The sequence below is a fragment of the Pteropus vampyrus genome, unplaced genomic scaffold (assembly GCF_000151845.1).
Source record: "Pteropus vampyrus isolate Shadow unplaced genomic scaffold, Pvam_2.0 Scaffold208, whole genome shotgun sequence".
NCBI lineage: Eukaryota > Metazoa > Chordata > Mammalia > Chiroptera > Pteropodidae > Pteropus > Pteropus vampyrus.
The window spans coordinates 1,709,126-1,736,285 of record NW_011888989.1 but is presented as its reverse complement, the minus strand read 5'-3'; the positions used below and the strand labels follow the sequence as shown (position 1 = coordinate 1,736,285).

The following is a 27,160-nucleotide window of genomic DNA, read 5'->3' as shown; positions in this document are numbered from 1 at the left end:
TAAAATTATTTGATAGCATATCAACTGAAAACTAAAAGGACTCTACGAAAGTATATGATGAAAATCATATACATATAAAACATAAACATAAAAGTTTTACAAATGATTTTCTCCTTCATTATATTTGCTCAATCATTCTTTCTTACATAATTTCAAAGTAAAAAAAATAAAAACTTAATTGAAAGCTAACGTATATGTATGATAAAATATGAAAAAGCAAAATGATAAAAAGTTAAAAAAGAAGTTAAAGTGATAAAAATTATGTAATAGATGTGTGAATTATATCTCAATAAAGCTGTTACAGTTTTTAAAATACGATTAAAATTATTAAAAAAACACAAGATTGGAAAGGTAAAAAAAATTCATTTTATAATTTTAAGTTAAAAAAATTTAAATATTCTATGTAAAAATAATAAGCTCTTCAAAATTTCTGAAAAACTCTGAGGCACTTCATAAGCAAACGATGTTACTAAAATGAGCTAAGATATAGATGATTCTTGGCGTGATAATTAAATTCAACTTGTATTCATGTATACAGATGAAGTCAGAAGCTTCTGCTTGGAGAACGAAAAGGCTTTTTGAAAGAGAGTAAAATGGAGATAAAAAGCAAAAAGAATTAAGAGTAAAAGTACTTTCTTTTAATTGAGGGTACAATCATACAGACTGTAAGTTCAAGGCTAAAACAAGATTATAGCTATGTCTTTCTTGCTTTCAAATACCACACACATTTAAATGAATTAAGGGCTCAAAGAATAAAATGATTAAACAGAAACATTAAAGTTTACCCAATGTTTAAAATGAAAAAGGCTAGAATCTTTGGAAACATGGCGGAGTGAGAGATGTCCTCAGATCTCTCCCCTTGAAACAACAATAAGCTGAACATCTAAAACGCAACAAAAAACACTCAAACTGCACACCAGCATGTCTGAGCGTGAGATCTGCGCATAAGAACTACTACCACAGGTCAGAACCCCAGGTGTCGGGTGCTGGACTATGAGTAATAAAGAAGGTGCCACTCGCAGTCGCTGGAGCTCCCAGCAGAAGGAGTAGGAGCGGCAAATTCATGCAGCAAGTTCTCAGAACATTCCTGCCTGGGATAGCTGTGGGCTCCCTGTGGCCAGCCGGCTGCAGAGCCCAGTCATCAGGGCAGAAAGCAGAGAAGCAGGACAGGAATGCAGAGAAACAACAACAGATATTTGCTGCCCACAGCTGCAAAACAGAAGCTGAGTAATAGTCTCCAACTCACAACCTAGAGGGTCGCCCCCCGCATACACTCCGAGATGAATCACTGCAGAGCGCCAGGAGAATCTAAGCAAATGCTGCCAAGACTGTCGCTGACACTGACAGGGACTGAAACTGAGGGTAGTAAGCGTGATTAAATATCTACAAGAAAATTTAAAAAGCGTTATTAAGGCTTTATATAAAGCAGAGATCCAAGAGGCTTAGACACCCCTATTGGAAATCAGCGCCTCTCTTGCAACAAGCTGAAGGGAGACCTTTATATAATAAATCTTTCTGGAAAAACAGCAGAATACACTTCTATAAATGCCCAGGCGGAGAAACAGTCCATTAAACACTATGAAAAACCAAGGTGACAAGGCATCTCAGAAAGAAAGAGAAAAATCTCCAGAAAATAAGCATACAGACATAGAAATATGCGACTTAAATGACAGAGAATTCAGGATAGTACTTCTGAAAAAACTCAATGAGATCCAAAAAAACTCAAATCAACAATTTCAGGAATTGAAAAAACAACTAGATGAGCAGAGCAAGGAGACTGAAACCCTCAAAAGGAACCAAATAGAACTTGTGGAGATGAAGAATACACTGCAAGAGCTGAAAAATGAAATAGCAAGCTTGGGAAATAATCGACCAAAAGGAGGAAAGGATCAGTGATATCAAAAACAGATATCTAGAAATAAATCAGAAGGAAGAAGAGAGAAACCAAAGAATGAAAAATAGTGAAAGAGAAATACAAGAACTAGCTGATACTATCAGGAGAGGAAACTTAAGAATAATGGCCATTATCGAGGGCGAGGAAAAGAGCAGGGACTAGAAAGCATTTTTAGACAAATAGTTGACAAGAATTGCCAAAATCTAGGGAATGAGCTGGAGCTGGGAATTCAAGAAGTCAACAGAACACCCAATTACCTCAACCCAAAAAGGCCTTCACCAAGACACATCGTATTAAAATTATCAAAAATCAACAACAGAGACAGAATTCTCAAGGGAGCCAGAGAGAAAAAAAACAGTAACTTATAAAGATAAACCCATTAGATTATCCTCGGACTTCTCAGCGCAAATCTTACAAGCCAAAAAGGAATGGAATGAAATATTTAAACTATTAAATGAAAGGAACTACCAGCCAAGAATAATGTATCCAGCTAAGCTCTCCTTTAGATATGAAAGAGAAATTAAGACCTTTCCAGACGTACACAAATTGAGGGAATTCTCCACTGCAAGGCCTGCACTACAGGAAATACTGAAAGGGGTCAGTTCACCTAAAGCAAAATGACAAAAAAAAAAAAAACAAACAAAATTAGGAGTAAAGTGACTATTGGGCAAATAGAAGCAGAGGAATGCAACCCTTACTAAGAACACTACATTACAAGCTTAAATAGTAAGAAGAGAATTGTTATAACAAGTTAGTAATGAACATTCAGCATACATACGGACAAACTGAGGTAACAATGACTGATAAGGGGGGGATTCAAAGATCCAAATTTGCAAAGGGGAATTGGGGATAAGGCATTCGCAGAAGAAAATGAATGCTGTATAAATATAACTATCATTTACATATTCATAATGGTAACCACACACCAAAGATTCAGAACTGTAGTACATAACATAAAACAAAAAGGACCAAAGGGAAAATCCACGAAAGCCAACAAAAATAAAGAAAACAAAAACACAAGGATAAAGCAGCAATGGAAACAACAAGCTACCAAGAAGCAAAAGATAAAAGGGCTATAAGACCTCATATTTCAATAATCACCCTAAATTTAAATGGATTGAACTCACCAAAAAAAAAGGCGTAGAGTTGCAGATTGAATCAAAACACAAAATCCAACAATATGCTGCCTCCAAGAGACACATCTCAGATCCAAAGACAAATATAGACACAAATTGAAAGGGTGGAAAATGACATTTTAAGCAAATGGCATTCAGAGAAAAGTGGGAGTAGCGGTACTATCATCACACAAAATAGACTTCAAAATAAAAAAGGTAAAGAAAGATACTGAGGGACACTTCATAATGATACAGGAACATGCACCAAGAAGACATAACAATTATTAATATCTAAGCTCCCAACCAAGGAGCCCCGAAATATGTAAAGCAATTACTAATTTAACTAAAAGGAGAAACAGACCAAAACACTATCGTAGTAGGGGACCTAAATACCACACTGTCGGATATGGACAGATCATCCAAACAGAAAATCAATAAGGAAATAACATCCTTAAATGATACATTAGACCAATTGACATTTACAGAACCTTTCATCCCAAAACAGCTGCTTATACATTCTTCTCCAGTGCACAAAGAACATTCTCAAGATTGACCACATACTGGGACACAGAGATAGCCTCAACAAATATAACAAGGTTGAAATCATACCAACCATATTCTCTGATCATAATGTTTTGAAACTAGAGATCAATTGCAGAAAGAAATCAGGAAGAACCACAAATATATGGAGATTAAACAACATGCTACTGAAGAATAACTGGGTTAGAGAAAAAATAAAAACAGAGATCAAGAGATACATAGAAACAAACAACAATGTTAGTACAGCATATCAAAACTTTTGGGACACAGCAAAAGCGGTCATAAGGGGAAAGTTCTTATCATTACAGGCCTATCTCCAAAAACTAGAACGAGCACAAACAACCTAACGCTTCATCTTAAAAAACTAGAAAAAGAAGAACAAATGAAGCCTAAAGTCAGCAAAAGGAAAGAAATAATCAAAATTAGAGCATAAATAAATGAAATTGAAAACAAAACAAAAATATAGATATATATAGAGAGAGAAAAAATAAATGTAACAAAAGCTGGTTCTTTGAGAAGGTTAATAAAATTAACAAACTCCTGGCTAGATTCACTGAAGAAAAAAGAGAAAGGACACCAATAAACAAAATCAGGGATGAAAGAGCGGAAATTATGACTGACATCACAGAAATACAAAGGATCATGCAAGACTACTATGAAAAAGAATGTAACACCAAATTTAATAACCTAAAAGAAATGGACCAGTGTGTAGAAAAATATTACCTTCCTAGACTGAATCAAAAAGAACTGAAAAATCTAAATAGACCGATCAGCAGTATGGAAATTGAAACGATCATCAAAAACCTACCAAAAAGTAAAAGTCCAGGACCAGATGGCTTCACCAGTGAATTCTACCAAACATTTAAAGAAGATGCAATACCTATTCTCTTCAAAGCTTCCAAAAAATCAAAGAGGAGGCAATACTTTCCACCTCATTTTATGAGGCCAGCATCACCCTGATACCAAAACCTGGTAAAGATAACACAAGAAAGGAAAACTACAGACCAATATCTCTCATGAAAACAAGTGCAAAAATCCTACATAAATACTAGCGAACTGAATACAGCAACATGTTAAAAAGATTATAGACCACGATCAAGTGGGCTTCATCCCAGAGGCACAGGGATGGTTCAACATACGCAAATCAATTAATGTGATACACCACATAAACAAATTAAAAAATAAGAATCATATGATCATATCAATAGATGCAGAAAAAGCCTTTGACAAGATACAGCATCCATTTATAATCAAAATGCTTAACAAAATCGGTTTAGAAAGAAAGTAACTTAACATGATAAAGGCCATCTATGACAAGCCCTCAGCCAACATTATACTTAATGGTGAAAAACTAAAAACCTTCCCTCTAAGATCAGGAACAAGGCAAGGCTGTCCACTATTGCCACTCCTCTTATTCAATATAACATTGGAGGTCCTAGAGACAAGAGAAAGATATAAAAGGCATCCAAAGAGGAAATGTAGAAGTTAAACTGTCACTATTTGTGGATGACATGATTTTCTATATAGAAAACACTAAAGACTCCACAAGAACACTACTAAAAACAATAAGCAAAAACAGTAAACTTTCTGGATACAAAATCAATGTTCAAAAATCCATAGCATTCTTATACTCTAATAATGAGTTGTCAGAAAAGAGGTGGAAAAATAATTTCTTTTGCAATTGCAACAAAAAAGAATAAAATACCTAGGAATAAATCTAACGAAACAAGTGAAGGACCTATATAATGAAAACTATAAGACCCTATTAAAAGAAATCAAAGAAGATACAAAGAAATGGAAAAATATTCCGTGTTCTTGGATTGGAAGAATCAACATAGCTAAAATGTCCATATTACCTAAAGCATTATACAGATTTAATATAATCTCCATCAAAATCCCATCGGCATTTTTTAAAGAAATAGAACAAAAAATCATCAGATTCGTACGGAAGCACAGAAGACCCCGAATTGCCAAAGCCAAAAAGAATGAGGCTGGAGGCATCACTCTGCCCGACTTCAAATTATACTACGAGGCGACAGTAATCAAAACGGCATGGTATTGGCAGGAAAACAGACACTCAGACCAGTGGAACTGAATCGAGAGTCCAGAAGTAAATACACATTTATATGGGCAAATAATTTTTAACAAAGAAGCCAAAAACATATAGTGGAGAAAGGAAAGCCTCTTCAATAAGTGGTGCTTGGAAAACTGGAAAGCCACCTGCGAAAGAATGAAACTAGACTGCTGTCTATCACCACACACCAAAAGTAACTCAAAATGGACTAAGAACCTGAGTATTAGACCTGAAATAATAAAATACACAGAAGAAAACATAGGAATAAAACTCAAGGACTTTGGACTTTCAAGAGGATTTTATGAATTTGACCTCAAAAGCAAGAGAAGTAAAAGTTAAAATAAATGAATGGGACCATATCAAACTAAAGTTTCTGCTCAGCAAAAGAAATCATCAACAAGGTAAAAAGACAACCATCTGAATGGGAAAATACATTTGGAAGCAACGCCTTCGATAAAGGCCTAATATCCAAAATATACGAAGAACTCAATAACAATAAAAAACCAAATGATCCAATCAAAAAATGGGCAGAGGATCTGAACAGACACTTCTCCCTAGAGGACATACAAATGGCCAACAAATATTTGAAAAGATGCTCAACATCGCTAGCTATTAGGGAAATGCAAATCAAAACCACAATGAGATACCATCTCACACCTGTTAGAATAGCTATAATCAACAGGACAAGTAATAACAAATGTTGGAGAGGATGCAGAGAAATAGGAACCCTCATACACTGATGGTGGGACAGAAAATTGGACAGCCACTATGGAAAACAGTATGGAGGTTCCTCAAAAAACTAAGAAATGATCTACCAGTTGCTGTGATCCAGCAATCCCTCTACTGGATATTTACCCCAAAGACTTGAAAACCCATATCTGAAAAGATATTTGCACATTGATGTTCATAACAGCATTATTCACGGTGGCCAGGACATGGAAGCAACCGAAGTGTCCTACGATAGATGATTGGCTAAAGAAGCTGTGGTACATAAATACAATGGAATATTACTCAGCCATAAGAAGAGATAAAATACTGCCATTTGCAACAACATGGATGGGCCTTGAAATAATCATACTAAGCAAAATAAGCCAGACAGAAAAGTTGAAAATCACATAATATCACTTATAATGTGGAATATACACCTAAAAGCAACAAATGAACAGAACAAACAGACTCATGGACAGGGACAATGGACTAGTGGTTACCAGAGGGAATGAGGGAGAAGGAAGGGGGGAATTAGATGGGGAGAAAAAATTTAAATCATTTCTTCAATTAAATACATACATCTTCAATTATATACACACACATATATACACATATATTCACATTTATTTAATCTAAAATAAAATGTCGAGGACTGAAAAAAAATAAAACTCTTATCTGCTCTCAAAAAAAGGAAACATCATACCAGAAAGGAAAGACATAAAAATACAAAAATACTAGAGATGAAAAATACATTATGTAATATAGAAAACATGTAGAATGGAAGCAAAAGTAAATTAGACACTTTAAAACAGAACGGTAAATGTAGAAACAATTTCAGGTATATATTATGGACCAAAACATATAACATAAAAACAATACAACATTTGGAAGACAATATAGAATATCTTTATGACCTCAGGGTAAAGGAAGTTCTTTTAAACAAGACAGAAAAATACAAACACTAAAATAAAATTGGTAAATCTCACTGTATCCAACAAAATAATATAAAGAGAAGGGAGTGGGGGAAGAAGCAAACACAAAGGGATATTTGAAAAAAAACAGAGAATTTATCTCAGGTACTCAAACTCTTTAAAAATTAGTTCCCTGAAAAACAAGACCAGAAAATACTACCATACACCCAAATTATTGGCAAAAATTAAGAAGTTTGACAACATTAAATGATGGCGAAAATATAAACTAACAGGAATTCTCATATAATGCTAGTATCCATGGCATAACTATCTGGGAAAACAATTTGGCATTATATAATAAAGTTAAAGATCAGAAATCCTATAACTAGCAATCCCATTCCTAGGATATATCTTACAGAAAGGGATGTTGATTCATAATAGTATTATTCGCAATAGTCCTAAACTGCAAACAGCTCAAAAGTACATCAGCAGAATATTCCTGTAATGGCGTATTCCAGAGCAATGTAAATAAACCAACAGTCTCTTCAACAAATGGTTGATGAAAAACTGGATATTCACATGCAAAGTAATAGAATTGGACCCATACCTTGTACCACATACAAAAATTAATTCAAAATGGAGTAAAGACCCAAATGTAAGACCTAAAACTATAAAACATGTAGAAGAAAACAAAAGGAGAAAGCTTCAGTATATTTAATTTGGTGATGCTTTTGTAAATATGACACCAAAAACACAAGCAAAAAAAAGCAAAATTAGACAAATGGAACTAAATCAAACTTAAAAATCTCTGCACATCGAAGGAAATAATCAACAGAGTGAAAAGGCAACCTACAAAATGGGAAAAAATAGTTACAAATCATATACCCAACAAAGGATTAATGTCAAGAATTTATAAGGAACCTCTCTAACTCAACAAAAAGCAAATAACTCAATAAAAATGAGCAAATGATATTTTAAATAGACAAAAAAGAAGAAGATATAAAAATGACCCACAAGCAAATGAAAAGATGCTCAACATCACTAATCATAACAAAAGTGCAACTACACTATGACATATCACACCGATTAGGATTGCCAGTATCAAAAGAATAAAAATTAACAAGTGAGGGAGAGGATGTAGGGAAGTTGGAACCTTTGTGCACAACTGGTGGAAATATAAAATGGTTCGGCCACTATTAAAAATAGTACGGAACTTCCACAAAAATTAATAATAGAATTACCACATGATCTGGGTATATAGCCAAAAGAAATCAAAGCAGGATCTCAAGGGATATTTGCATATTCACGTTTACTGCATCTTTAGTCACAATAGCCAAGAGGTGCCCATCAGTGGATGAATGGATAAAGATACCATTATCTTTATTATGCAGTCTGAAAGAAGAAGGAAATCTTGTCACATGCTAAAACATAAACCTCAAGGACATTATACTAAATAAAATAAACTAGTCACAAAAGGACAAATACTTTATGATTCCACTCATATAAAATATAGAAAGTATTCAGAATCATTGAAGCAGAAAGTGGAAAGGTAGTTGCCCAAAGAGAACAGAAGAATGGAAATTAGTGTTTAGGCAATAAAGAGTTTGTTTTGCAACATGAAAAAGTTATAGAGATTTGTTGTACAACAATGTGCATAATTAGCCGTACACTTAAAAATGATTAAGATGGTAAACTTAATGTTAAGCTCTTCACAATAAAAAAAATCAATGTGAATTAATGAGCATAAAAAGAAATAACTTCTGCTATGTATGACACAAAAAGCTGCTAACAGCAGCATCACATCTGCACATCAATTCTCACAAATTTTCCTTTGCCCAAATTTTGGTTTATAACATTATTATTCATTAAAGGAATCAAGATGCCTTACAGGTTACTTGATCCCATCTCTTCCAGCAGGAAGTACCAGCATGTGTCTAGAACATTCCATTGCACCCAGAAAACAAAGATACTTTCAAGAATGGCAGAGGCTCACTGAAAAAATAAAGAAGCCAGGTTAAAGAATTCCAACTGATGAAACTGATAGTTTGAGCATCAACAGTACAGTAATTAAAATTAACTGGAAGAGGTTGAGTCTATAAAACACGATGAGTCAAAAAAACTAAGAAGAGAAATTATTAATCTGAAATAGACAAAAGATGATTATGAGAAGATGAACAGAATAATAATTTTTCACTCATTCAATAAGTGTTAATATGGACATATCAGTATTTCATTTTTTCTTCTGATTTATAAAACAAAGAAGAAAACTTAAATGTAGAAAAATAAACAAAAATTATGTTGAACCAAATGATTCCAGAAAAAGTAGTATTACTCAAAACAGAAAGGCCTGACTAGTATTGGTGGCTGTATATAACAATCAGAAAAATTGGAAGTTCAGCACTGATCGGCACCAGTCTTTAATGGTCTCACATAACCAGGAGGAAGAGGCAGTCATATACAATACAGAATTAAAAAGAAAGTCCAACATTGCACTCAAAATCCTCATAATTTCCTCTATAGAGTCAATTTTCAAAATTCAATTACATCTATAAAAAAGCAATAAACATTAGAAAAATAAAAATTTTCAAATAATACCACAGTATAGTAACAAAATATTTAAAGATAAATTTAACAAAATTTAACAAAATTGAAAACAAAATATTGCCAAAATTACAGAAGACCTAAAAAAACTGTAGACATAGCATATTCATGAATGAGAAGACTCAATATTGTTAAGACAGCAATTCTCCCCAATTTGACATAAAGATGCAATATATTTCCAGTCAAAATCCTAACCAGATTTTTGGTAAATTGAAAAGCTGGTTTTAATATTTATGTGGATTTCAAAAGAATTAAAATAGTATCCTTTTTTTAAATCATTTAGCCAAAAACAACGACAACAACAACAACAACAACACTTACTAGAAAGCTGTAGTAATCAAGACAGTGTACTAATGGTATTAAGGCAGAAAACTAGATCGACTGAAGAGAACAGAGTCCAGAAGTAATCCCACACATATATAGTCAATTCAATTTTGTGAAGGCAACAAAAAAATTCAATGGAGAAAGAAAAGATTTTTCAAGAATAAACCTGATGCTAACAATCCATAAAAGAAAATATGATAATTTGGACTTTCATCAAAATTTAAAATTTTAGGTTTCAAAAGACCATTTAAAAAGGAAAAGTCAAGTCACAGACTGTCCAAAGTATACACTAAACAAAATACTTGTATTATAATATATAAAAAAATTCCCACAATTTAACAAGATAAACCCAATTTTAAAATAGCTAAAAGATGTGAACAGACTGAACAGAATAAAGATATACTAATGACTAATAAACACATGAAAAGATGCTCAATATCATTAGTTATTTAAGAAATATAAACGGAAGCCATAACAAGATACCACTTCACATCTACTAGACTGGATATAATCAAAAAAGATAAAATAACAAGTGTTGAAAGGATGTGTAGACAATGAATCCCTCACACACTGGTGGAAATATAAGATGGTACAGGCACTTTGGAAAACAATGTGGTATTCCTTAAAAATTAAATAAACTTAACATATAACCCAGAAATTCCATTTTTAGAAACCTACCTAAGAGAAATTAAAGTATAGGTCCACACAAATACATGTAAGCAAATGTTCATAACATTTTCATAAAAGCCAATAACTGGAAACAATCCAAATGCCCATCAACTGGTAAATAAATAAACAAAATGTGGTACATCCATTATATAAAACAGTATTCAGCAGTAAAAAAAAAAAGAAAAAAAATGAACTACTAGTGACATTCTAGAATATGGATGAACCTGAAGGGCATTATGCAAACTGAAAGATGCGAGACTCAAAAGACTCTCTTTCATGATTCCATTTACACAAAATAACCAGAAAAGGCAAATCTATAGAGACTAAAAATAAATTAGTAGTTGAGTAGGACTGGGGGTAGGAACAAGGACCAATAACTAGAATGGGCTGAAAGTTAAAATTCATATGATGAAGTCGTTACCCCCAATATGATGGTATTGGGAAGTAAGGCCTTGGGGAGGTAATTAAGTCATAAAAGTGAAGCCCTTATAAAAGGGACCCCAGAGAGCTCCTCTCACTCTCTCTACCACGTGAGGATACAACAAGAAAATAACTATCTGCAATCCAGGAGAGGGCCCTCACCAGGATGCAACCATGCTGGCACCATGATTCACATTTCCAGCCTCCAGAATTGTGAGAAATAAATTTCTGTAGTTTAAAAGCCACCTAGTCTGTGGTATTCTCTTGTAGCAGCCCAAACTGAATAAGCCAAGGGCAAAAAGGGATCTTTTGGCAGTGATGGAAATGTTCTAAAACTGGAAATATGATATGCCTAGAACAATTTATAAATTAGTAAAGACATTTAAATAATATTCCATATGTTCAAAAAGTTAAATAGATACATTGAAAGACACAAATCAAACGCAATTCTAGAGATGAAAACAAAAATATCTGAAATGAAAAATACACTGAATGAAATCAGGGGCAGATTAAACAGTACAGAAGAAATAACTAATGAACTTGAAGACAAAGTGATAGAAATTACCTAAAATAAAACACACAGGGAAAAAACTGTGGTGAGGGAATAAATGAATAGAACATCCAGTGATTTGTGGGATACCTTGAAGACACCTAGTACAGTATATCTGTAATTGTAGCCCTTGAAGGAGAGGAAAGGGGAGGAACAGAAAAAATATTTGGAGAAATAATGGCCATACATTTTCCATATTTAATAAAAAAATTTTAAACCCACAGATCCAAAGGCAATTAACTGTAAGCAAAAACAAATACGCACACACACATACACACTCTACACCAAGGCACATCATAATTTAACTGCTCAAAACCCAGTGATAAAGTGAAAAATCTTAAAAACAGTGAGAAAAAGAACACATATACAGAGAAACAAAGATAATAACAGATTTCTCATAGGAAAACAACAAAAATGAGAAGACAGTTGAGGAGCATCTTTAAGATACTGAAAGAAACAAATCGTTCAATCTAGAATTCTATGTCCAGCAAAATAGCTTGCAAGTGAAAGATTAAATAAAGACATTTTTAGAAATACAAAAGCTGAAAAAAATTCAACAGCAGAAATATTAGAATAAGTTATTGGGGCAAATGGAAAATAATGCCACCTGAAAATATGAACCTAATCAAAGGAAAAAAGAGCATGGTTACTACATAGATATATATATTAGATTTTCTTTTTAAACCTCTCTTAAAAATAACTGTTTAAACAAAAACAATAACGATATATTGTGGGGGTTAAAACATATGTAAAAGTAAAATGTATGGTAATAGCACAAAGGCTGGGAGAAAACTGAAAGTATACTACTGTAAGGTTCTTCTATTATCCGTAAAGTGGTATAATATCACTAGAAGTTACATTGAGAAGTTAAAATGTATACTATACATCCTAGTGCAACCAGTAAAATAAAAGAGTTATAACTAAGAAGTCAACAAAGGAAGCAAATGGAATCATAAAAATATTCAATCAACCCAAAACAAGACAGAAAAAGAGGCAAAAAGGAACAAAGGAAAACAAAACATTACAAGATGATAGACTTAAACCTAACCATGTCAATAATCACATTAAATGTAAATAGTCTAAGCATCCAAATTAAAAAGCACAGTTTGTAAAACCCATTAAAAAAGCAAGACCCAACTATATGCAGTCTACAAGAAATGCGCTTTAAGTATAAGACAAAAATAAGTAAAAGTAAAATGATGGAAGGTGGCTCCATAGACTACACTACTACAGGTTAGCACGTCTGCTTTACACACAGAAGGTCCTGAGTTTGTGCCCCAGGTGGAGCTGTGGACTATACCCTGGGTGCATCAGGCCCCCCAAGTGCGCCGGGGGTGCCATGTCCCGGGGTGCCAGGTCCCCTGAATATGCCGGGGGTGCACCAGGCCCCAGGTGCACACCGCAAGCATGTGGGAGGAGACACCCCGCCTTCAGAGATCCAGTTCTTAAGGGGAAACAGCAACATCCATGGGTCAGGTGTGGAAGGGGTGGGGGGGGCGGGGTTAAAGAGGGGAAAAAAGAAAAAGTAAAATGATGGAAAACTCAATGTCTCTGTCTACAAACCAATCTCTTAGGATTACTAACAGGAATAAATAAGATAATGCAGGTTAAGCACCGAACATATAGTGAACACTCTGTTAACCACCACTATCTTAGCCTTTATTACAATACATTATAATCATCAGCCTGTCTCTCCTATTCTATCAGCTATTTGAGAGAAGACTGGTCTTAAGATGCCTCCAACACCAGCCTTTAGGCCAGTGTCTGAAGCAGAGTAAAATTTGGTGATGTTAAATGAACTGAAGAAAGGAGCCATGATAATCAGTGACTCCCAAAGTTGTGTCACACAGCAGACATTAGATGTTATAAACCAGGTTATTAACAGTGAGAATAGGGAAGTAGACATGGATAAAACAATAAAATTGTAGAGAAAACAACAGGAAATAAGAAAATCAATGAAGAAAAGACAGAATGTTGATAGAATAATGGTAAATACGATTACTACGGGAGAAGGGAAAGGTGTTGCTAATAGAAGACATGTAAAATTAAAAAAATGAGAGGGCAGTATCAGGCCCTCAGATTACATTAATAAAACATAAAAAGGAAATGAGAAGAATAAAAGAGAATTTTACTTTGTCTTTGTAAAATGAAGAGCAAAGTTAATGGATTTCCTAGGAAAATAACCCAAAGGAGAAAAAGATTTATGTATAAAATAAAATTATTCATAGCAGTAGTACCTACAATTGTGAAAAGTCTGAAACAATCTACATATCTAACTATAGGCAAACAGTTTTTTATAATCTATAGAAACTATGTAGAAAATAAAAAGAAATAATTTTGATTTCTAAAAAGTTTATAAACGATTATATCTTCACAATAAGAAATTCATTTGAATAGTTTAGATTTGTATTTGAACTCAATAACTTATTTTAAAGCCCTTTAAGTTATTTTTCCCCTTTTCTCTCACCTTATTTTCGCAGAATTCATTCTCTTGAATTTGTCCACTTATAAAAACAAAATGAATAACAAAGTACAAAGATATGAAGAGTGAGACCCTACCTGAAGTCTTGCTAGCTGTGCAGTACGGGCTACTATTTTATTATATGGCTCAACAATTTTTGCTTTCATCCTAAAAGAAAAATAAAGAGAGGAGGGACAATAAAATTATCTTCAAAATATCAACAGATAAAAACCTCCCATTCCATTTATATACAAAATGAACAACAGTACCTATCAACAGCTCCCTGTAAAGCCCCAATTCTTGTCTGCATCATCTGAAGAACACCTAGGAAAACAAAACAGCTTACATTACTTTGCAATTTTACAAGAGCTCAAGTTGGGTATAAAAAAGTTAAAGACAATCTATACCTACTTTACAATATATACACATATGTATAGAAAATTTCTATTTTTTCTGCCACCTTATAATCTAAGAAACCAATATTTTTACCTGTACCATTATAAAAGCCTCTAACTACCTCCTCTTCCAAATCTTGCTCCACTAAAGAAGTCTGACAAGGAATGGGGAGTAACTGCTTAATGGTTATAGGGTTCCCATTTGGAGTGAAGAAAAAGTTCTGGAATGAGATAGTGATGATTGCCCAACACTGTAAATGTAATTAATGTCACTGAATTATATGCTTTTAAATAGATAAAATGGCAAGTTTCATGTTAATGTGTATTGAAAAAAAATAAAAAAAAGAAGCCTCAGTGATCTTTAAAAGTGCAAATTGTATCATAACATTCCTCTGCTAAAAACCTTCCACAGTCTCCCCTTCACTCCTATGTTAGAACTAAAGTCCACAGCTTGGTCTACAAGGCCATACGTGACCCAGAAATGGTGTACTCTGCCTGGTATATTCTCTCCAACCCCCAAGCCCACTGCCAGGCTCCAAGTAGATAAACTACTACTCGTTCAAGCCCTGGTTTAACATAAACAATTACTAATAGATCCCTCAACTAATTTAGATTCTCTTGCTATTTTCTTCTACAGCATACATTTGCTTCTAGGCACTAATTACATTAAGTAATTACATATCCACTTGTATATCTGTTTAATGTTTTACTCTTACTAGACTATAAATCCCTGGCCATTAGGAAAAGTGTCTTTTTCATTCACTATTGTATGACCAGAGCCTAACTCAAACTACTTCCCATGGAAAGTAATCAATAAATATTTGTTAATTAGTTACATGCTAGATAAATAATAAACATGGACAGAAAGTATATTATTGCCTTTACTCTCTATCTATATGACATGGTAAACTTTTCACAAAATTTTAAAAATATTTTCAAAAAGACAGATCTTAAATTGTATTATTTTATGTTGCTAAAAATAGGCTTTCCAATATTACAGATTTAATTACTTTGAACTGCATTCTTTAAAACTCAGTTTCTATATTCAACTGGCATAGCTGTAGTTTTGAAACATAAATTTAAGTATATTATGTTGTTATATATTAGATGAAGTTATATTAGAACTAATAAACATTCCTATCAGCATACAAATAAATATGCTTTAAAATGGCTCAGTCCAGTAAAATCTTCTCTGGTCCCAAGGATTCCCAATTTTCTGGTTTTAGGGTTCACTGACCTTAAACCTACAAAAATGCACTGCCCTTACTTGTTATCATTTCCTTACATCTTATTCTCTCCGCAATGCAATTTCAATAGGCTTTTTATATATACTCCATCAAAACAAGTCTTATCAAGGTCACCGGAAATCTCCAAGATGTTAAATTTGATTTTTGGTTCTGTCTTTATCTGGTTCAAACTCTCAGAAATTCATGACATAAACCACTCCCTCTCTGAAACATTTTTTTCCACAGGGCTTCCAAGTCATCATCCTCGCTGGATTTCCTCCTATCTCATACGTTGCTCCTACTCCTCCTCTATTAGATTTCTACATGCTGGAGTATTCCAAGATTTGATGATCAGACATCTTTTCTTTCTCCATCTACAATTTCTCTTAGGGATTTCATTCAATCTTAATGTTTTAAATACTATCTGTTCAATAAAGTACTGATTTTATACATATATCCATCCACTTATACACACATATATACATATATTTGTATAAATTTCCATTATATTTGCTTACTTATACATGTACACATGCGTGAGCGAGCACACACGCGCGCACACAGACACACAAATCTCTAACCCTGAACTCTCTTATTTCAAATTTAAGATGCCTGAGATAACTCCTGCCCCACCCCTGATTCATCAAAATCACAATCTTCTCTGGTCTAACTATCTCAGTTACTCATACCATCATACAATTTTCCAGACTAAAATCTTAGGAGTCACTCCTGGTGACTTTCTACCTTAGCCTTTTCATCTCTCATCAACAAAGTCTATCATCAGCCCCCATTTTATTCCATCTATTTCTCTCTGTCTTTACATCCACCATTCCAGTCAACTTCTTCCAATAACTTCTAAATTGATACCCCCTAATTCTACTCTTGCCTTCCTATAGAACCAGAGAACACTTTTAAGAGCATTAATCTTATGACATAAAACCCCTAATTAAAACCTTCAAATGGTTTATCATTACATTTAGAATGAAATTCAACATTCCTTCCCAAGGACCTCATCTATAATTCTCTCCCTTGTTCACTAAAAATCCAGTCATACTGGCCTTCTTTCTGCTCCTCAACATGCCAAACAAATACCTACCTTCCCATTTATTGGTCCCTCAGGTTACAACATTCTTCTCTCCAGATCTTCATATGATAACTCTTTCTCATTATCCAGATCTCAGCTCAGATATCATCTTCTCAAAAAGGTCTCCGTAACCATCCTAGCTAGTAAGGGACTACCCTTCCTTTACACCATCATCCATTAGATTTTCTTTGTAGGACTTACAAATACCTTTACTTTCCTATTTGTACATTTTTTCCTGTCTATTTCTCCACCTAGAACTTAAGTTCCATAGGAACAGTGACTTCGTCTACTGTTCATAGGTGCCTGAAACCTAACAAGTTCTCAGTTACTATTTGACTGAGTGAATGAATGAATGAGTGAGGATATCTTTTTTTTATAAAATAGGTTTACTTCAATATTCCCTAAGACAGGGACTCTGTCTATTATTACAGCTGCCTAGAACCTAGCAAGTTCTCAATATTTAAATGAATAAATGAACAAAAAATAAATAGGGGGCAGTTTTAATAAAATAGACTTAATAAATATACCTCCGAACTACTCATATGTCAAAATTTTAAATATATAGGGAAAAAAGCAGATGATGTAGAGGCTGGAAGAATATTCTTTTTCAAATACATACCATACTTCTCAGCATCTCAAAAGAACATTCTAATAAGGGCTTATAAATACAAATCATACTAAAATGAATACTAACCAATTCATACTTTGACATTTTATGTTCAAATAATCTGGAAAATATGCTTAGATTATCACAGGAATTCAGAGAAGCCAGCCTTTGTACTCTACACACTCATCCAACAAATAGTTATTCTGACTCAACCTAACAGTATATTTTAAATGTTGTAACCATTGAAAAGCACTCCAGGAAAAACAAGCACATTATAGAACTAAACACATAAGAATACCACAATGAGAAGTATTTGTTGTGATTTTACATATATTCATTCACATATACATTAAGAATCAGTGTACTACCGAGCCATCGTTATGGGTTTTTACAAATGAAACAATCATTTATCACTTGTTTTAAAAAATTACCGTTAAAACAGGATATTTACTTGCTTCTAAAAACACACAAAAAATGTTGAGATTAAAAAACAAAATTAATTTCCAAGAGTTAAGTCAGTACTTAGAGCCCTTTAATTTTCCCAAGAATATAGTCTGACATAAAATTTAAATACTAAAATATCAGTCAAACTACTATTTCCAAAAATATTAAGTTCTTCATCAAGATGTCTAGGAACAGTGTACATACTGAGAATACCTCTGAGTGCATAAAAAATACTGGGGGAAACATTAAAGAATACTGCATCACAAAAAACAACATTCTTCCTCCTTAAGAATTTGATCAACCCAGTAAAAAATCACTTAGCTTTCTGTTGATGTGCAATGATTAATGATAATCACAACACAAATGATAATATAAAACACAATATTAACATTTCCTATTTATGAGACATAGTTTAATCAAGAGAATAAAAATTTATAAAAGATTTAGCCAATCAAAAATAAGAGGACTCATAAAAATAAAAATCTAATGTATTATTATTCTACTATACTTTCATTGAAGAGTTTTGAAGAAAGAAAAAAATAAGGAAAAATTCAGGCTTACTTCCACTATTACCCACTCTGATGTTTTTGTTGTTTTAATTAACAGTTATAGAAGCACTAATATGTGTCAGGAATTGTTCTAAGAATTGTGCTAGTTCATTTAATCCTCCGAACACCATGTTAGTGCCTATTAATACTTCTCCTTTATAGATAAAACTGAGATACAGAAAGATTAAGTAACTTCTCCAAAGTTATGCATCTAGTGAAAGCAAGAATTTGAACCCAGATAGTTTAGTTCAGGGTCAGCAAAGTTTTATTAAAGATTTGTTGGAACACAGCCACACATGTTCACTTACATATTATCTGGCTGTTTTCACTCTGCAATGGCAGTTTAGTAGGTGCAACAGAAACAGTACGGCCCTCAAAGTCTAAAATATTTACTATCTGACCCTTAACAGAAGAAATTTGCCAATCCCTGGTTTAACTCTACAGAATCTGTAATAATTAATGGAAATATACCTTCCAAAGACTCAATGCCAGTTGCTTGTGCCAGTAAATCTTCATGTCTTGTAACAACCTGAAAATCAAAACTGAATAATCAGCATATACTCTTAAGTATCAGATATTTTTTCTTTCTAACTGCAATGTAGAACTAAAGGTCTCTCTCCAGATAAGATGAGGGCAAATACTAACAAAAAAAAAAAAATACAGATTACAAGAGTGTGTTTGAGATAAGTTATTAACAGGAACACAAACACGCTCTATAGTTCGACAGAGCCAAAGAAGATACAGCATTTTCACTAGCCCTTCCCTTCCTAATAGAATGTACAGGTGGAATTGTGCCAAAAATGAAAAATAAAAAACACCTAATTCTTGCTGTGCTATTATACACTTTCCTTTTAAAGATGTTTTCGAACATCAGATTTTCTTAGTTCTTGAAGTTAATTCAGCCATCATCAAGACCACATTCCAATCTGGAAAGATAAAGTAGAGTCAGTGCCTACCTACCCCTGAACATGTCTCTGCTTCCAGTTTCCAAGTGTCGCAGCAAATCCTCTTCCCTACAGAAGATTTATTTTTATGAAAATTAAAAAACTAAAAAGGTTTTATGAAAATTAAAAAGCTAAAAAGATTGAGTTAAAGGCCACATGTAAGAAAGTCCTAGAAACATTAAGAAAACATGTAAATCTTTAGACTACAAGAATCTTTATCACTTTTGATCCTTTAACCCAATGAATAAGAAGTTTCATGTCTAATCTCTAAACTGAAGCTCCTAAGCAACAAGCATTCATTCAATGGAATCCCTGCATCCTCCACTTAGTCCTGTTTCAGATATCAGTGTCATTCTATGAAGCTCTTTCTATCATATCCATCTAAAATAAGTGTTACTTTTGGTCCCTTATGTCTCTTATCCTTAAGATTGCCAGATGTAAATTTCCCCCAGTCCACTGATACAGTCATCAATGTGTCCATTCTAACAAGATGAATTGTCTTTTAATTCTCTATTATTTGTACCTTAGACTTTGGAAAGGTTGAAAAGTCTAAAACTATACTTTCAAAGACTCTGCTGTAGTCAATTAGATGACTTGCTAAGAGATTTAGAAGACAGAAGAAAAAGGAAAGCTATCTTCCTGTTACTGTTTCAACGAGTAAGCAAGGTCCTGAGACCTGAGCATTTAGAAGAAGTTGATACGCTGGTCATTCCATAGTTTAGTTACCAGGTACCCAGAAGCAGAATTTTAGCAGTGGCATGGGAGATAATAGCAGGAGCTTCCAGGCTTCTGTGTTGCATCAGGGGCATATCCTTCAACTCAGTCGACTAGCTGTCATCCAACGATTACATATGTGCATCCAATTCTCTGTATCAAATATCTCCCTGCTTTAAATACCCAGAGTAGTTTCTGTTTTCTGTACTAAGCCTCAACTAATTTACGCCTTAGTACATCTTTGGTCATTTTGATCATCTCAATAATATTTTTAATTATTTTCATTATGATTTATTTATGAGTATGGTTAGCATCAACCCAATTTTTTTCTGTAAAAAAAAAAACAATTTCAACTGGTACAAATCTCATACTAGGACTCAGAAACTTTCACCTCACATCCAAAACTACCATAAGTGTAACTTCTCCCCTCTAAGAGATGTTATTCCTGCAGAAAAGGTATTGCATGCAAGGAATAAGGAAAATACCAACCATAAAAGGACAGAAAGGATTTCAGGTGGTTCTCGAAAAAAGCCACCCTCTGAGATCTCTATTAACACTTCATACCATTCTATTTAAAACAGATATCACTTGCCTGTCATTATTTCTCCCGCTGGTCTGTGAGTCCTTGTAGAGGCAGAAAAATGTGTTTATTTTTCTGTCCCTAGAGCCTAATGCAAAGCCTGACACTTAAAAGTGTTTTATAAATGCTTATCAATAAAGACTGAGGTTCCAGTCAAGATGGCGGAGCAGCTAAACACTGTGTTTTCCTCGTCTCACAACCACACCAAAATTGCAACTAAACTACAAAACAACGATCATTAAGAACTGCCTAAAGTCTAGTTGAATAAGAAGTCCTACAAGTAAGGATATACAGAAAAAGCCACATCGAGACTAGTAGGAGGGATGGAGACACAGCATAAGCTACACCCACACCCATGCGTGATGGTTAAAAATCAGGAAGGATATTTGGGCTACGAAGGCCACCCCTGAGGTGAGAGGGGTCCCAGTTCCATACCAGACTCCCCCACCTAGGGTTACAGTGCCAGGAAGAGAGGTTTCCACAACTTCTGGCTGTGAAAACAGCAGAGATTGTGGCTGATATGGAAGGCTGCTGGAGTCCAAGGTACCTCTCTTAAAAGGCCTGCACACAAACGTACTTACTGAAAGACTCTCTTGCTCTGAGTTCTAGGCCTAGTGCAGCAGCTTGAAAGGCACCAGAGCCACACCTAGAGGAACTGAATTATCTGGCTTCAGGGTAAGGGCTGGAAAGGCAGCTCTCTCCCAGACAGAAGTGTTGGCAGAAGTCATTGTTCCTTTGTTGAGATCTCCCCCATCCCTGCATGCAGACACAGGCAGGCACCATATCTGAGTCTCCATTAACTTGGCTAAAACTGGTCACCACGCTCTGATCACTCCCTGAGACCTCACCCCAACCAACTTGCAGGCCCACCCAAGCCACTTTCAGTGGCTTTTCCATACAAACAGCCTGTCTTGGCTCAGGCTGCAGACTTTCCTAAAATCTCTCAAAGGTTCACAAACCTCAAACAAGCAGCATCTGACCTCTATATGCCCCATACCTCTTGCTAAGCAGCTCCATCTCAGCACTAACACCAACCAGCCTCAGTTCTCAGCTTAACCTCTTCTAGACACCTTAAAGCCCAGCACAAGTAGCAACCATCTGCAAGTCACTTTGCAGCTCAAACAAGTTGCCCCAGACAATGCGCAGGAAGCAGCTGACCTTGGTCTGCACCAGAGCCCCTCCCAAGAGGCCCTAGAACAATAAACCTAGTGCCCAGCTTCAGACAACACGAAATGACACACCCAAAGGGCAGACTGGGCAGGCACCAAAGCCCTGCTAAAGTGAATCCTGCTCTATACAATCAGCCCCCGCACAAGAGTTCCTCCACTGTAGTCACATCTAGTCCTTACAACTAATCAGTTTGAGGGTAATCCCCTCCACTGACGTGCCAACAACAACAAAGGCTCAACTACAACTGGAGGGCACACATAACGCACACAAGGTACACAACTGGAGCACCCAGCTCAGGTGACCAGGGAGACTGTGCCACTGGACTCCACAAGACATCTACTACATAAGGCCACTTTACTAAGACCAGGAGACACCAGTTCTACCTAATACATAGAAACAAACAGGGAGGTAGCCAAAATGGAGAGACAAAAAAACATGTCCCAAATGAAGGAACGGAACAAAGCTCCAGAAAAAAAAACTAAACAAAATAGAGACAAGCAATCTACCAGATGCAGGGTTCAAAACACTAGTTATAAGGATATTCAATAATCTCAGTGAGAACTTCAATAAAGAGATAGGAAACATAAAAATGAAGATAGAAAACATAAAAAAGAACCAGTCAGAAGTGAAGAATATAATAATTGAAATGAAGACTACATTAGAGGGAATCAACTGGTTAGATGAAGCAGAGGATCAGATCAGCAATTTGGAAGATAAGGTAGCAGAAAACATCCAACCGCAATAGCAACAAGAGAAAAGAATCCAAAAAAATGAGGATTGTTGGTACACACAACATCCAGCATATCAACATTCGCATCATAAGAGTACCAAAAGGAGAAGAGACACACCAAGGAACTGAAAACCTATTTGAAGAAATAATGACTGAAAACTTAATTCCCTGACCTGGTGAAGGAAATAGACATACAAGTCCAAGAACGCAGAGTCTCAAACAAGATGAACCCAAACAGGTCCATGCCAAGACATATCATAATTAAAATGCCAATGGTTAATGATAAAGAGAGAATTTTAAAGTAGCAAGAGAAAGCAGTTAGTTACCTACAAAGGAATTGCCATAAAACTGTTGGCTGATTTCTGAACAGAAACTCGCCACAGGCCAGAGGAACTGGCACAAAATATTCAAAGTGATGAAAAGCAAGGACCTTCTGTGCTTGCTTTGGTAGCACACATACCAAAAGGACCCACAACCAATTTTACTCTACCCAGTAAAGCTATCATTAGAATCAAAGAACAGATAAAAAGCTTTCCAGACGAGAAAAAGCTAAAGGAGTTCATCACTACCAAACTAGTCTTACAAGAAATGTTAAAGGGCTTTCTTTAAGAAGAAAAAAAAGATCAAAAATAGGAATAATAAAATGGCAATAATTACATGTCTAACAATTTCTTTAAATGTAAATGGATTAAATGTTCCAATCAAAAGTCACAGGGTGGCCGAATGAATAACAAAACAAGACCCTTACATATACTGCCTACAAAAGACTCACTTCAGATCCAAAGACACACACAGACTGAAAGGGATAGAAAAAGATATTTCATGAAAATGGAAACAAACAAAAAAAGGTGGGGTAAGAACATCAGACAAAATAGGCTTTGAAACAAAGGTTATATAGCAAAAGACAAAGAAGGACCCAATAATCTCACTTCTGGGTATTTATTCGAGGAAACCCAAAGCACTACTTCAAAAGGACATGTGTATTCCTATGTTCGTTGCAGAATTTATTTACAATAGCCAAGATATGGAGGCAACCTGGGTGTTCATCAATGGATGAATGGATAAAGAAGTGGAACATATATACTACGGAAAATTATTCAGCTATGAAAAAAAAAAGTTAAATCTTGCCATCTGTAACAACATGGATGGACCTAGAGAGGGTATTCTGCTGAGTGGAGAATAAGTCAGACAGAGAAAAGGTAAATGTCATATGATTTCATTTATATATGGAAACCAGAGAATAAGATAAATAAAAACAGAAACAGGCTCATAGAAAACATTTTGATGGTTGTCAGATTGAGGATGGGGAGACAGGGCAATGAGTAAAGGGAGGAGGTACAAATCGGTAATTACAAAATAGTCATGGGATGTAGAAAACAGCATGGAGAACAGTCAGTAGTATTGTAATAACTATTTAAGGTGTCAGATGGGGACTGGATTTATTGGGTAATCATTTCCTAAGTTATATAACTGTCTAATCAATGCATTGTACACCTGAAACTAATACATTGTATATCAATGTAATTGAAAAATAAAATATTTTTAAAATGGCAAAAAATAAATATTGAATTCTAATTATATAATCAGAATTTTAGAGTCGAAGTGACCTTAGAAGTCATCCCAGTCCTAAGCTGCTCTTTCAATTGATGAAGAAAGCAAGACAGAAAACATTTAAGCAAATATGTCTCATCTTATACCAGATTTAGGTTTCCTGGTAAACAGTCAATTCATTCATGAATTTGTTCATTCATTTAAATATTTATTAAGTGCCTACTCAGACAAAAGCAACACTAGGAAGTATACCATAAAATCGCCCAATAAAAATTATAGAATTGTAGTAGAGGAAGGAATTGTCAAGATCTTCTAGTACAACTTTTTCCTTCTTACTCACTTGAATTTTTTAAAACAAACAAAGACTCAAAGATGTTAGGTGATATAAAAGGCAACAAAACAGCTGAAATTAAGACCCTCCTCCTAATGCCCTATATTGTGTTCTATCCCACCACCAGTTTATGAACTCTGTAATTTCAGCAAATGTTACACTTCTTGCTCATGAGTGTGAACTGCCAATGTGAACATCCCAGTATTTCTTATTCACACAGTTCTACTTCCAAAATCCCATTTTCTATCATTTATCAGTCATCTTATTTTTTGCCCATCTCTTATATTCACTGCATGTCAGTTAAAGTGGTAAAAAAAAAAAAAAAGGATGAATAATAGAATAACAGGTTTTGGACAGATGGGCATATTAGTTTTTCAACTAACAAAAAGTAGTTTACAGAAAATTTTTCTAAATTATAATTTGAAAAATAAGCCACACTGGTTAAGTTATACATCTGTTCATGTAAATGTGCATTTAGATTAAATAAAAGGATTATAAAAATGATAAATTATCACTTTAATCTGAATAATCTGTATCATCAAGAAGATTGGAATTACCTGTAGATGTAGTTCTTTATCCAACTGACTGATTCCTTGGGCAAGTTTTGCTAGTTGTTCAGCAATTACAGCTTGATGAATAGATTGGGAAGTATAAGTCTTTACATCAAAGTCTTCACTTAAAAAATCACTATAACACTCTGGAAGAAAACAATAAGGAAAAGTCTTTATCAATTATGCTGCACCAAATCACAGACATAAACAACAAAACAATTACAATCATAGTTAACATATTTTGAGGTATTTCTATACACCAGAAACTACTGTAAATAAGAAGAGGAAGAGGCAGCAGAAGAGTGGTAATATTCACTGAGGGCTTACTATGTGCCAGGCACTGATCTAAGCACTTTCCAAGTATTAACTCACACAACCCTGTTGAAACTATCATTTTCCCCATTTCGTAGATGAAGAGACAGTCACAGACGTGGCATGCAACTTGTCCAACCTTATTGTCTAAGATATGAACCCAGGCAGTCTAGCTGCAGAGCCCACACTCTTAACCACTATGCTACACTACTAAAAGTTAATTTTTATGAGTGAGTCAAAAGGAAAATATTGAGTAAAACATTAAAAATGAACTACTCCCCATAGCCTTTAACAGAAAAAAATAAGGTCACTGACAATGACAACAGAGAAATTAACTACATTTGATATTTATAGTCTCTGATATCTCTAGATCAATGCACAAATACTGTTATAAAAAAGTGAATCTGGAATTTTAATAAAAATAAGCAAATACAAACTTATAGGTATTACTGAAATTTAGGATTTATAAAATAGTAAACGAAAAGAGAAACTTCAAAATAAACTCTTGACGGGGAAAAGTGATGCTAGATGTTAAGATATATTTCCCTATAGAAATCCACAAATCCGTGAATGAGAGAAAAATTGGGGAATTATGAGTTAAAAATAGATATGTAGAAATGAGCTCAATGTAGGTATAAACCACTATTTCCTAACCATGATAGCTGTAAGACTGCCTGACAGCTTATGAAGTTAACAAGCAAAATAGAGTACTTATGAGAACAGTCCATGAGAGCAAGATCTTTTTTACTACCATATCCCTAGAGCCTAAACAATGCCTAACACATGGCAGGTGCTCATTATTAGTTGAACAAATTAATTAACCTATATGTCAGCTGGAAGTTATTCCGCATTCTTCACTACTTTCAAAGTAGGGTGAAGTAAAAGGAAAGGGCTATTCTAGCCTTAATGCTGAGAACCATCTCCTTCTAGTTTGCCACCTAGTTTGCAGAATTAAGGATCCTGCCAGGCAGACAAGTGGAGAAGGCCATTTCAAGAAGAAGGAAGGTTCAGAGGCAGCAAACATCATGGCGTGTTTTGAGAAATAGGAGGAATATTGATTTCGGTATGTCTAGACCACAGTGTGTTGGGCAGAAGGGGTTAAAAATGATGAGTTAAGGTTCCAAAGGAAGGTTGGGAGGCAGTTTGAAATGAGGCTGGTAAGACATCCAAATGTTCAGACTACACCACATTTAAGGTTTTAAATCCAAGAAAGAACACTGTAAGCTTTGCTTATAGAAGTTTCTGGCAGCAATATGGAGGGTAAGTGAAAAGGGATTAGCCACACTTATGTTTTGGAGCTGGCTGGTAATGGCTCTTAAGAGCTGTTAAATTTTCAGAAATTTTGTGAGCCAACTCACATGTAGGTACCTTAAAACTAACTATGGTGAGAGGATTAACACCATGAAAATTGGCATCCACTACAAAATCAGGGCTTTACCTATTTTCCCAGAAGCTGGTTTACCAGCACACCTGTGTAATAGAGCCAAAGAGGCCAGTAAGGTCACTTAACAACCCAAGTGACATGATGAAGGCCTAACACAGTGGCACTAAGAATATCAAGGAAGCGACGAATCTGACAAATATTCAGACACTATAATGTGCAGGACTTAGAGTTAAGCTGAAAACAGGTGATTAGGTAGAGCAAGAAGAATAATTCCCAAGTCCCTTGATTAACTGACATAGAGAATTCAGCTTTGCATTAAGCC

General features: G+C 34.6%; 1 protein-coding gene across 2 annotated transcripts in view; it reads right to left on the bottom strand.

Annotated features, from left to right (window-relative positions):
- COG5 (component of oligomeric golgi complex 5) overlaps positions 1-27,160 on the bottom strand; it is a 290,537-nt gene that overhangs the window by 260,481 nt on the left and 2,896 nt on the right. For both annotated transcript variants that reach the window (XM_011372500.2, XM_011372499.2), the window contains exons 2-5: positions 25,149-25,288; positions 19,043-19,100; positions 14,537-14,591; positions 14,366-14,435 (exon numbers count right to left, since the gene is read on the bottom strand). In XM_011372500.2, the coding sequence (XP_011370802.1) occupies positions 14,366-14,435; positions 14,537-14,591; positions 19,043-19,100; positions 25,149-25,288 (323 nt within the window). The remainder of the gene's footprint in view (positions 1-14,365; positions 14,436-14,536; positions 14,592-19,042; positions 19,101-25,148; positions 25,289-27,160) is intronic.